This window comes from Triticum urartu, chromosome 6 (assembly GCF_003073215.2).
Source record: "Triticum urartu cultivar G1812 chromosome 6, Tu2.1, whole genome shotgun sequence".
In the NCBI taxonomy this organism is placed as follows: Eukaryota; Viridiplantae; Streptophyta; class Magnoliopsida; order Poales; family Poaceae; genus Triticum; species Triticum urartu.
Window position 1 is genome coordinate 427501292 of NC_053027.1, and position 12489 is coordinate 427513780.

The window sequence follows — 12489 nt, forward strand, 5'->3', positions numbered from 1 at the left end:
AAAGCATAAAGGAATGTTTGAAAGGAGTTTTACAAAGAAAGACCTTGGTGAATCTGCTTACATATTGTGCATCACTATATATAGAGATGGATCAAGACACATGATAGGATTTTTTTTAATAAGTACATACCTTGACAAGATTTTGAAGTAGTTCAAAATGGAACAGTCAAAGAAGGAGTTCTTGCTTGTGTTGCAGGGTGTGAAATTGAGTAAGACTCAAAACTCGACCATGGCAGAAAATAGAAAGAGAATGAAAGTCATTCCCTATGCCTCAGTCATAGGTTCTATAAAGTATGTTATGCTGTGTACCAGACCTATTGTGTACCTTGCCATGAGTTTGGCAAGGGGGTATGATAGTGATCTAGGAGTGGATCACTGGACAACGGTCAAAGTCATCCTTAGTTACCTCAGAGGACTAAGGAAATATTTCTCGGTTATGGAGGTGATAAAGAGTTCATCGTAGAGAGTTACGTCAAGCTTTTACACCGATCCAGATGACTGTGAGTCTCAATCTGGATACATATTGAAAGTGGGAGCAATTAGCTAGAGTAGCTCCATGCAAAGCATTGTAGACATAGAAATTTGCAAAATACATACGGATCTGAATGTGTCAGACCCGTTGACTAAACATCTCTCACAAGCAAAACATGATCACACCTTAGTACTCTTTGGGTGTTAATCACATGGCGATGTGAACTAGATTACTAACTCTAGTAAACCCTTTGGGTGTTGGTCACATGGCGATGTGAACTATGGGTGTTAACCACATGGTGATGTGAACTATTGGTGTTAAATCACATGGCGATGTGAACTAGATTATTGACTCTAGTGCAAGTGGGAGACTAAAGGAAATATGCCCTAGAGGCAATAATAAAGTTGTTATTTTATATTTCCTTATATCATGATAAATGTTTATTATCCATGCTAGAATTTTATTGACCGAAAACTTGATACATGTGTGGATACATAGACAAAACACCGTGTCCCTAGTAAGCCTCTACTAGACTAGCTCGTTAATCAAAGATGGTTAAGTTTCCTAACCATAGACATGTGTTGTCATTTGATGAACAGGATCACATCATTAGGAGAATGATGTGATGGACAAGATCCATCCGTTGGCTTAGCATGTTGATCGTTCAGTTTTATTGCTATTGCTTTCTTCATGACTTATACATATTCCTTTGACTATGAGATTATGCAACTCCCGGATACCGGAGGAATACCTTGTGTGCTATCAAACGTCACAACGTAACTGGGTGATTATAAAGATGCTCTACAGGTATCTCCGAAGGTGTTTGTTGGGTTGGCATAGATCGAGATTAGGATTTTTCACTCCGAGTATCGGAGAGGTATCTCTGGGCCCTCTAGGTAATGCACATCATAATAAGCCTTGCAAGCAATGTGACTAATGAGTTAGTTGCGGGATGATGCATTACGGAACAAGTAAAGAGACTTGCCGGTAACGAGATTGAACTAGGTATGAAGATACCGACAATCGAATCTCAGGCAAGTAACATACCGATGACAAAGGGGATAACATATGTTGTCATTGCAGTTTGACCGATAAAGATCTTCGTAGAATATGTAGGAACCAATATGAGCATCCAGGTTCAACTGTTGGTTATTGACCAGAGATGTGTCTCGGTCATGTCTACATAGTTCTCGAACCCGTAGGGTCCGCACGCTTAACATTCGATGACGATTTGTATTATGAGTTATGTGTTTTGGTGACCGAAGATTGTTCGGAGTCCCGGATGACACAGACATGATGAGGAGTCTTGAAATGGTCGAGAGGTAAAGATTGATATATTGGACGAAGGTATTCGGACACCGGAATGGTTTCAAGGCGTTTCGGATATTTATCGAAGAACCGAGGGGTTACTGGACCCCCCCCCCTAGGAAATATTGGGCCTACATGGGCCATAGGGGAGAGGGAGGCAACCCACAAGGGGTGGTCGCGCCCCCCTCCCGTAGGGAGTCTTAATTGGACTAGGGGAGGGGGCGCCCCCCTTTCCTTCTCCTCTTCCCTCTCCCTTTCCTCTTTCCCCCTCCATGAGAAGGAAAAAAAGAGGGGGGGCGAATCCTACTAGGAGTGGAGTCCTAGTAGGACCCCCCCCCTTGGCGCGCCCCTGGTGGCCGGCCTCCTCCTCTCCCTCCTTTATATACGTGGGCAGGGCACCCCTTGGAGACACACCCATTGTTCCAAGCCGTGTGCGACGTCTCTATCCACGGTTTACTTAGTGCTTAGGCGAAGCCCTGCGTGGATCACATCACCATCACTGTCACCACGCCGTCGTGCTGACGAAATTCTCCCTCGACCCTCTACTGGATCAAGAGTTCGAGGGACGTCATCGAGCTGAACGTGTGCTGAACTCGGAGGTGTCGTACGTTTGGTACTAGATCGGTTGGATCGTGAAGACGTTCAACTACATCAACCACGTTAACCTAACGCTTCCGCTTTCGGTCTACGAGGGTACGTGGACACACTCTCCCCCTCTCGTTGCTATGCACCTCCTAGGAGTTTTTTTTGAAATTGCATGATACGTTCCCCAACAGAAGTATCTCGAGTTTTACCGATGATGTTGAGTTCAACATACTGTAGTGCCGACATAACCACGAGCTTACATATCTGGTGCTTTCCATATATCACGTGATGTGTTATGAGTACCCGTCTTAACGGTATCATCGGTGTCTGTTTTCAGTCAGGTTGAAAGAATACTTAGGAAAGAAGAACCAGTCTCACCCCACATGTTTAGTTGATGAGTTGTGTCCGTTCCAGAAGGCGAGTCTCATGTGCAGGCACAACCCGACCAGCTTATAAACGGGCCTCCATGTGTCGGGCCGTGCAAGGCCCATTTATTGGGTGGGGTAACCTGTTGGCCACAAATTCCGACAAGGAGACCTCTTGTATGACATCTGTGGGTGTCAATATGCCTGCAAGCATGGCAAAATGAGTCGGCCCACCCTGGCACAATTTTTTCTCTCTTTGGTTTTCTACCTAGTTTTCTTCCAAAAAAGCGATTGTTGATTTTATGGAGCTAAATATTTGATAACCTATTTAAAAGATAAAAATATTTTACAAAATTCAGTATGTGTTTATATAAAAAGGTTCAGTGTATATATAAAAAGTTCACCGTATATTTCAAAATGTTTAGTGTGTATTAAAAAATGTCATCATATAATTAAAAAGTTCATCATATACTGAAAATGTTCAATGCATATAAAAATGTTAATTGTATATAAAAAGGTTCAGTGTGTATTTGATAATGTTTACTGTGTACTAATGAAATTTCAGTGTGTATTTGAGAAAGAAACGATAAAAAATAAGGAAAAACAAATATGAAAAGGAAAAAGGTAAAATCCAAAGAAAACACACAGAAAAATAACAAATGAAAACCAGCTTCTGGTCACGAACGAAAAAACATAACGAAGCCAGAACGCAGATCATACGCGCCGAATGGGCCGGCACATTTCGCCTCTGGCTTCAGCGAAGCGGCAGGCGTCATATAGGATCCACCACCCACGAGTAGAGCTGCTCGGACTCCCAAGGAAGTTTGCTGCTGTACCACGGTCAACACACGCCACCTGCGCCCCCGCTTCGCCGCGCAGCGCACACCAATCTGCCCACGCGCCGCCCGGCCTCTCCTCTCTCTTCTTCCTACGCGCGCCGAGAGAAGATGGGGAAGCGATGGATCCCGCTCGAGGCCAACCCCGACGTCATGAACCAGGTGAGCACGGCCTCCTCCCCCCTCCCCCCACCCCCGGTGCTAGGGTTTTGCTTCCTTTTCGTCTCGGGCGCGCTCTCGCTCACAGACGACGCTTCCGCCGCGTGTTGGCGCCGATGCCTGCAGTTCATCTGGGGACTGGGAGTCACCGAGGGGGAGGCGCAGTTCTGCGACGTCTACGGCCTCGACGACGAGCTGCTCGCCATGGTGCCCCAGCCCGTCCTCGCCGTCATCTTCCTCTACCCGCTCACCTCCCTGGTAAAATTCCCCGTGATCTCCCTCGAGAGGCCTTCTTCGCTTTCGATTATGCGATGCGGAATTGTGATGGGTTTGTTGCTTTCCGGGGCGAGCAGGATGAGAAGGTGGAGGAATACGATGCTTCTGCCACCTCGACGGCAGGGGGCAAGGTACGGCCGTGTTGTTCTGTTTACTTTTTGTTCCTCCGTAGCGCACCTTCTGTGTTCGACTGAATGCTTCAGCAACGTTGTGCTCCTTTAACCCTAGATCGGTGCCTAGGTAGAGAAGGTCTAATTTAACTGTCTTGCTAGCATACCTTCCAACTTTGAGGTAGGGTCTTTTGTTAACCAGGTGTTTTTCACAGAAAGCGGGGACATTATATTTTTGCTTTTTTTGGTTAAATATCTCTGTGGGGTTATTATACCTCTGCTGTCTGAAATAGAGTCTTGGTTCCGCGGTGCGAATGTTTCTTGTACAATGTCGTGTTACAACAACATCATGACAATGCCTTCTTCTTTTATGTTGTACTGTTGCAGAGGTCCAGAAAAATGTTGATCTTGGTAATTATTGTTTCTATTTTACCAAACAGTTGTTGTTTATGATTTTTTTTCCTTGTTGAGTTGTGATCTTTCCCTCTACCCACAGTCTGGCACATTATTCTGTTGTTGATATTACAGGTATAAGTGTATGACAATGAAATCTGTAATCTGAAATCTGGATCATGTGTGCTCAACCAAAGCATAAGTGGCCTGCTTTAGAGATTATTTTGGGTGGAACTGAGTGCTTAGTTTTTGTTACGGGTTGAATTATAAATTCTTTGAGTGCAACCATACGGACTATTGTTCTGAGTCGTATAATGTATATGTTGACTTTACAATTTAATCAAGCCATTATCCTAGTTATTCTGCAATCACATAAATTATAGGCATTTTAGGTTGAAAACACTTTGTTTGCCATACTCGAGTTAGATGTGCTACAAGCCTACAACAGATTAGGATAAGGATATTATTCTTTTGAGCCTGTGTGCATTGTGCCTTACTAATATTTGGTAACTTGCCAACTTACCACATATACGAAGTGTGGCATGACATTTATCCAAGCTACAATGATTGCTATGTTGGTCACCTGTGTGTACTGTCGCTTAGTTTTGCACCATAGCCTTCAGAGAGAGAATGCATAATCAAACACAACAGATCTTGGCCATGTTTGGCATTGTTGTGGATTACCATTATCTTTTTGTCTTGCTTTGTGGTTTTACTTATTTTAGTGTCTGTTTGACCCTCTTTTGTCTGCTTTTGTGGCTAATTTTCTACAACGGATTGTTAAATAAGCACAACACATAACAGTTCAGCAACAACAAATCAAGCCTTTATTCTGCCAATCATATTTCACGTCACCGGAGGCTTTTTGATACCCTGTCTATATTGCATTTTTCAGCGTGTTATTCAGTAAACAATGTTTCACCCTTGATTCCTCTTTATAGGGTCTTGCCTGTATTATTTTCTTGATCTATCCTGCATGTTGAGAGTGCCAGTAAACAGTAGATAGATCCAAATTCTCTTTTATTTCACTTGTGCATGATGTCAAACTGCACATTAGTTTGCAGGTCACTGGAACTTGAGCACATGTTCAAATATTGAGATCTGTTATGGCGGGAAAAATATTATCAAGTGGTGGGGTGTATGCAGATAAGGTTTACCTTTCTAATCCAATAACTTTAACTTGGTATGTAGGATTCAAGCAAGAAGGTGTACTTTACAAAACAGACTGTTGGCAACGCTTGTGGAACAGTTGGTGTTATTCATGCAATAGGGAATGCTGCATCCGACATCAAGCTGGGTAATTGTTGCGACTTTTCATTACACTTAGATAATGCGCTGCATTCTATGGGCTACTATTGCACAGAAGGAAAGCTGCCAGTTAGCAACAATCCAATAGACAGAAAAACTTTAATCAAGTTATGCTTTCTCAGTGATTCAATATTTTTTCAAGTATTCCCAAACAATATGGCAAGCATCCAACACTCTGCTTGGTTTGGTCATAATATAAATTAGTTGCACCTGGTTTTTGAACTTCAAAGCATCCCCTGTTTTGCTGCTTTTACTAAAATGGGCAAAAGGTTACATAGGATGTAGTGAAAGTGGCTTGACTGTGTTGAGAATTGAGAGTAGATGATCAGCAAATGTAAAAGAAGAAATAGTACTCCCTCCGATCCATATTACTTGTCGCTCAAACGGATGTATCTAGCACTGAAATATGTCTAGATACATCAATTTCAGCGACAAGTAATATCGATCGGAGGGAGTAATGAGTTTTATGACTATTTCACATGATTTTCAGCATATACCCAACTCAATAGTTCATATCCTGATCTAACTTTCTAGCACATTAAACGCATCTGCTAATATATATGCATTTCACAAGATTTATTGACTCCTTTCTTCTTTGCAGTTGAGGGATCTTATTTTGATAGGTTTTATAAACAAACAGCTGACATGGATCCAGTTCAGGTTAGTATCTGGAAATAGATAAATTCATTGATATCTCCGTAATGAACTTATGTATTATCCTCATGCACAACATGTTTGCTATCTTTAGCGTGCTGTCTTTCTTGAGGAGGATGATGAGATGGAGGGTGCTCATTTTGTTGCTGCTACTGCTGGTGACACTGACGTAACCACTCTCATCCCATTCTTATTGATTGTCCACTAAATATACTCGGCTTTGCAAGGAATAACCAATTACATTATGATAGTACCACACTTCAGTTATGGAAAAATAAGTTTAAATGGGCCTTTAGGGCGATTTGCCTTGTCCAAAATAGTGATGGTAGGAAATACAACCATATCAAAGCTATCCTCAAATTTGAGGTTGGAATGTGCGCCTTTTACCAATTGTCTTCCTTGTGCAGGTAAACGTTGAGGTGAATGAACATTTTGTCTGTTTCTCCTGTGTTGATGGTAGGTAGCACACTAGCCTACTTTAATACTAAAATATTATTGGCAGTAGTTATCTGTTGGCTAACAAATATGTAATTTGTTTTGGCATGCAACAGGTGAACTTTATGAGCTTGATGGACGAAAATCAAAACCGATATCTCATGGCCCTTCATCACCTGAGACCTTGCTGCAGGTCAAATATTCGTCCCCATCTTCTATTTTATACTTATATGACATAAAAGAGTGCTTATATTATTGGACTGACAAATCTGATTTCAGATTTTTAGCATTTCCGATATTGGTTTGCTTTTTCTATTGTCCTGTTAGCAGTTTGTTTTATCAAAAAGTTTGTCACTGTTTTCTTATTTCTAAATGGAAGTTGTAAATTATATCTGCACATTGGTACATCCTAAATTAGTAAAATATGCTCAGTATTGAACTTGGTTTTCAGCAAACATTTCCTCATCTTTTCTGATGCCTTCATTCTATAGTAGTTTTAATTTCTGGATTTGGTTGATTCCCTCTATATTTGAACTTAATAACCGTGGATTTTTTTTAAAATCTGTTCTCAGGATGCTGCAAAAGTCATCAAGGCCAGAATTGCGACGAACCCTAACTCGTTGAACTTCAACGTCATGGTTCTTTCAAAACAGTGAATCGGTGATGTAAGGTGGAATGGATAGGCTTGGTCTTTTCCATTCTCATGGGCTGGTGCCTGATAGTCAGCATAGCCCGTCGGAAAAACAGAGACTTGTTGCCTAAAAGTAAACTGTGCTCTTTGTGCAAAAGTTATGTCTTTGTCTTCTGGCTTTTGTATCAGAAATAAAAAAGGAGTATTAGTTGCTGGATTGAAAAATGTCTACTATATACTTTTGGTGCCTTTTATCGTTCTTATTCCTATCAAACCGACGGCAGCTTTAGACGCAAGATGAGGGAATGCATTTCTATTCAAATACACAATTTATAGTTATGCCATAAAATCCAGCTGAAACAGTCATGAAAAAGAAGTCACAACTCGGTTATCTCTGTTTTGCTCTCGCATTTCTTTCATATTTCAAAACCCTACAAGAACTAAAATCTTATACAGTGTGTAGAAAGGAAATATCTCCAAAACAAACGTAGTATGTACTGTATGCGACTACTGCACGTCGCTGCCGTGTCTGCACACCGCGTCGAGAGCGGTGGCAAGCGACGCCGAGAAGGTGGCCATGGCCTGGAACACCGCCGGCAGCGTCCTCTGCACGCCGGCGACCGCCGAGGACCTGGTGGCGTCGATGGCCATGGCGTGCCTCTTCATCTCGCCCTCGAGCTTCCTCCGGCACGCGTCGATCTCCTCCTTGCGCTGCACCACCTCGTTGTGCGCGTGGTGCACCTGCCGCATGTCGTGCTCCATCCAGTGCCGCCCCCGGTTCCACAGCGCGAGCCCCGCCGGCGCGTACGAGTCGTAGTGGCTCTTCTCCACCTGCCGCAGCATCCGGGACTTGCGGTCCAGCTCGCGGGTGCACTGCGCCACCCGGCGCGCCGCCCGGAGCTCGTCGCCCTGGTGCGCGTACAGCGCGTGGGTGGCACCGGCGAAGTTCTTGATGGACTTGAGCACCTCGGCGCAGTGCACGCCGTCCAGCGCCTGCCTCCACCGGTCGACGAAGGCGGCGAGCTCCACGGCGACGGGGGAGGCCGGGGCGCCGTCCGCGGACGGCGCCAACGTCAGCTTGAGCCAGCCGTGCAGGGCGGCGACGTAGTCGCGCTGGTGCTTGGCCAGGTGGCCCAGCGCGGCGCACCAGGCCGACATGGCGGCCTCCAGCGCCCGCGTCGCCCCGTGCTGGATCTCCGTGGTCGCGTCCATGGACGTCCGGCCGCTGAGCCCGCGCAGCTGCTGCGCTATCAGGCACTGCGCCTCGTGGTGCTGGCGCATGGCCTTCCACATGTCGCGCGTGGCGTGGCAGAGCCCCAGCACCTGGCGCGCGAGGTGGGTGTCCCGGAGCTCGGAGATGGCTTCGGAGCCGGCGTGCGCGGCCTCGGACGCCGTGGCGAGCTGCGCGCGCGCCCTGTCCCACGCGCCCTTGAGCTTCTGGATGTCCACGTTGATCTTCCTGCTGTACTCCTGGTCCCGGAGCGCCGCCAGCTTCTTGTCGTGGCGGACCTGCAGCCGCTCCCTCGCCTTCACCTCCTTGTACAGCTTCTTCTCCCAGACCATGAGCTGCTGCAGTGTGGAGCTATGCCGCTTGCCGATCCGGTCGTGCATGCCGTCGACCCCGTCGTGCGAAACTGACGGCGACGACGACGACGACATGCAGCAAAGCACGCCAAAGAAGCTGCTCGCTCCACCTGCAGAATATTTCACATGCACTCTGTTAAATGTCAGCTTCGAATGTCTCACACGTGCGACGCTGGCAAGTGGAGGTTTGCGAGACACTCAGGCAGCAGGGTGGTTCACCACTGTACTCGGCGTTGCCGGCCTCGAGGAGTTTCGACACCGGGTCGCCGGCGGCGGTAGCCCTGAGGAAGTACTCCTCCAGCCCCGCGGCGACCTCCGCGAGGCTCCGGTGCCTCACGGCCACCCGCAGGTCCTCCCCGCCAACGACGCCGCCCTCCGTCCGCGCGGCGGCGGGAGGCGCCTCGGCAGCGGCAGCGGCAGCGCCGTCCTGCTGCGCCGGCTGGATGGAGCGGAGGAGCGGCGGCGGCGTGGAGGGGGCGGGCGCCGGGCGGTGCACGAGCACGGCGGGAGGGGTGTGGTCGGACACCGGGAGCGGCTCGCCGAGCGCGAAGTGGGTGAGCGCGGACGCCACGAGGCCGAGCGAGCCGAGGTAGCCGGCGTGCGAGGCCGCGAGCTGGCGCCGCGCCCGCACCGCCTCCCGCATGAGCCGGCGCCGCTCCCTGCACCGCCTCGTGTGCTCCCGCGCCGCCGCGCGGGCCGCGTCCCCCTGCTGGCGCGACCACGCCATCCCCATTGCCCGCGTTCGCTTCGCGAGCAGGAGCTGCCGTGGAGGGGTGGATGGAGGAGGAGGCTCTCGATCGACGGGAGTGGGAGTGAGAGTGAGCCTGGCTATGAGCGGCGAGCACACACTGGAGAGGATGCGGAGCTCGGGAAGTTGAGCTAAGCTAAGTAAGGATCGCGATATATAGGTGTGGTATTGTGTGCTAGTAGAAGGCTTCCTTGAGGGACGTGATTGATTATCGGTCGGTGTCGATCGGCGGGGCGGCGCGTTGTTGTTTATGAACGATCAGTCAGTCAGCATAAGAAAGGCGAAAGGCAAAGCTGGGGGAAGAATGATACTGCTAAGGAAAGTGGTAGGAGAAAAAGGAGCGCGCGTTTCGCTTGTTCGGATGGATGTATTTCGGGGGTTTGGTTGGTACACCAGAAGCTCGCGGCCACGTACTATACCGCTGCTGCTTAATTATTTGGCGCGCTTTGGAGAGCAGGGTGAGTGAGTGTATGCAGACACGCACTATCTATCTCCCGGTCTTCGTTTTGCTGATTCAGTGTCGGTTCGGGAGCGCGAGTGCTGTGTACGTAGACGGACCAAATGCGCGCGCTTCACGTAACTTTAGATAGATAGATAGATAGATACAATCAATACCTCCCCTAGGCCTTCGGTCTAGGGTTTTCCTCCTCCTAGGCGATTTCTTGTCGCCTTTGAGTCTATACCCGCATACAATTGGATCCCGGCTGCCCTGATCATTTTACGATCTACCTCTGGCCTACGCACGACATCGGCTGCGTGGTGCGAGCGACGGGAACGGTGGCAGACGATGGCGTCTCCTTCAGATGCCAACTCAGGTACGAGCGGCGGCGACTTTGACGCGGCTGCAAGATCGGATCTCGGAGACTTCTTCGAGCAACTGGATCTCAATGATGAAGAGTTCGTCGATGTGGAGATTGATGAGGATGATCCCAAGATACAGGAAAGTGTGCGCTGGTTGGCCCTTGCTAGGGTTCATACAAACAAAGATTTCAGCCCAGCCGCTTTCTACAGAGACATGAGAGCGGCGTGGAATCTTGCGCAAAGTGTGAGATTTCGGCCGGTTGGCCCAAAGCGGTTCGTCGTCCAGGCGTCTTGTCTGGGGGATTGGGAAAGAATTATGTTGCAAGGTCCATGGTTGTTCCGCAACAACATGGCAGTGCTTATGTGTCCGTATGATGGATTCAGTAGAGCGGAGGAAGTAGAGATGGTGCATATGCCTATATGGCTGCAAATCCGCAAGCTCCCCGATCCATATTGCAAGCAGAAAATTGTGGAGAAGCTGTTGAAAGGGGCAGGAGAAATCATGGAGATGCGTCTCAATGGGAACACACAAGGTGATTACATACGGGTGAGGGTCAAACATGACATCCGTCAGGCCCTTACAAAATTTGTGAGTATTGTCCGGGGCAAAGAACGTCAAGTTTTCCCGGTCTGCTATGAAAAACTTGCTAGGTTTTGCAAGTTCTGCGGCCTTGTTGGCCATGAGCATAAAGAATGTGGATTGGGAGTTCACGATGAGAAATCGCTCAAGTTCGGGGATTGGCTTTATGCTGACAATCCTGGAAGGCCTCGTTCAGACACACGCCCGAGTAGGTCGTCAGGCCTAGATTCTAGAGGGGACGGGAGTCCTAAGATGGGGAGGCCGGTTACTGAGCAGGAACCAGTCGACCCAGAGATAGCGGACACCGCATCAAGCCCGGTGAAGATCACCGGCGGCAGAATGGAAGTGGACAAGGTTCCAAAGAAGAGATTAAATATGGATGAAGGTGCAGGCGTCCTTAGGGATGCAAAGGGGAATGCAAAACCGCTGCTTGCAATAACTGATGGCACGGATACAGATCAGCATGAGGACGCCTCGCTGTTGGAAATATGCCCTAGAGGCAATAATAAAAGGATTATTATTATATTTCCTTGTTCATGATAATTGTCTTTTATTCATGCTATAATTGTGTTATCCGGAAATCGTAATACATGTGTGAATACTTAGACACCAACATGTCCCTAGTAAGCCTCTAGTTGACTAGCTCGTTAATCAACAGATAGTCATGATTTCCTGACTATGGACATTGGTTGTCATTGATAACGAGATCACATCATTAGGAGAATGATGTGATGGACAAGACCCAATCCTAAACATAGCACAAGATCGTATAGTTCGTTTGCTAGAGTTTTCCAATGTCAAGTATCTTTTCCTTAGACCATGAGATCGTGTAACTCCCGGATACCGTAGGAGTGCTTTGGGTGTACCAAACGTCACAACGTAACTGGGTGACTATAAAGGTATACTACGGGTATCTCCGAAAGTGTCTGTTGGGTTGACACGGATCAAGACTGGGATTTGTCACTCCGTATGATGGAGAGGTATCACTGGGCCCACTCGGTAATGCATCATCATAATGAGCTCAAAGTGACCAAGTGTCTGGTCACGGGATCATGCATTACGGTACGAGTAAAGTGACTTGCCGGTAACGAGATTGAACGAGGTATTGGGATACCGACGATCGAATCTCGGGCAAGTAACATACCGATTCGATTGACAAAGGGAATTGTATACGGGGTTGCTTGAATCCTCGACATCGTGGTTCATCCGATGAGATCATCGAGGAGCATGTGGGAGCCAACATG

General features: G+C 47.6%; 2 protein-coding genes across 2 annotated transcripts; one reads left to right on the forward strand and one right to left on the reverse strand.

The window, feature by feature from the left end:
* The first annotated feature begins 3523 nt into the window (after positions 1-3523).
* On the forward strand, positions 3524-7768 carry LOC125513961 (ubiquitin carboxyl-terminal hydrolase 3). Its single transcript, XM_048679196.1, has 9 exons — positions 3524-3728; positions 3852-3983; positions 4079-4132; positions 5696-5801; positions 6414-6472; positions 6561-6635; positions 6874-6922; positions 7018-7094; positions 7474-7768. Exons 1-9 carry the CDS (start codon positions 3678-3680, stop codon positions 7555-7557), a joined length of 687 nt encoding a protein of 228 aa, XP_048535153.1. The 5' UTR covers positions 3524-3677; the 3' UTR covers positions 7558-7768.
* Positions 7769-7901: 133 nt separating this feature from the next.
* Positions 7902-10151, reverse strand: LOC125513960 (protein ROLLING AND ERECT LEAF 2-like). Its single transcript, XM_048679195.1, has 2 exons — positions 9336-10151; positions 7902-9226 (listed from the first exon to the last, which is right to left on the reverse strand). The coding sequence occupies exons 1-2, from the start codon at positions 9847-9849 to the stop codon at positions 8040-8042; spliced, it is 1701 nt and encodes a 566-aa protein (XP_048535152.1). The 5' UTR covers positions 9850-10151; the 3' UTR covers positions 7902-8039.
* Between the last annotated feature and the right edge of the window lie 2338 nt (positions 10152-12489).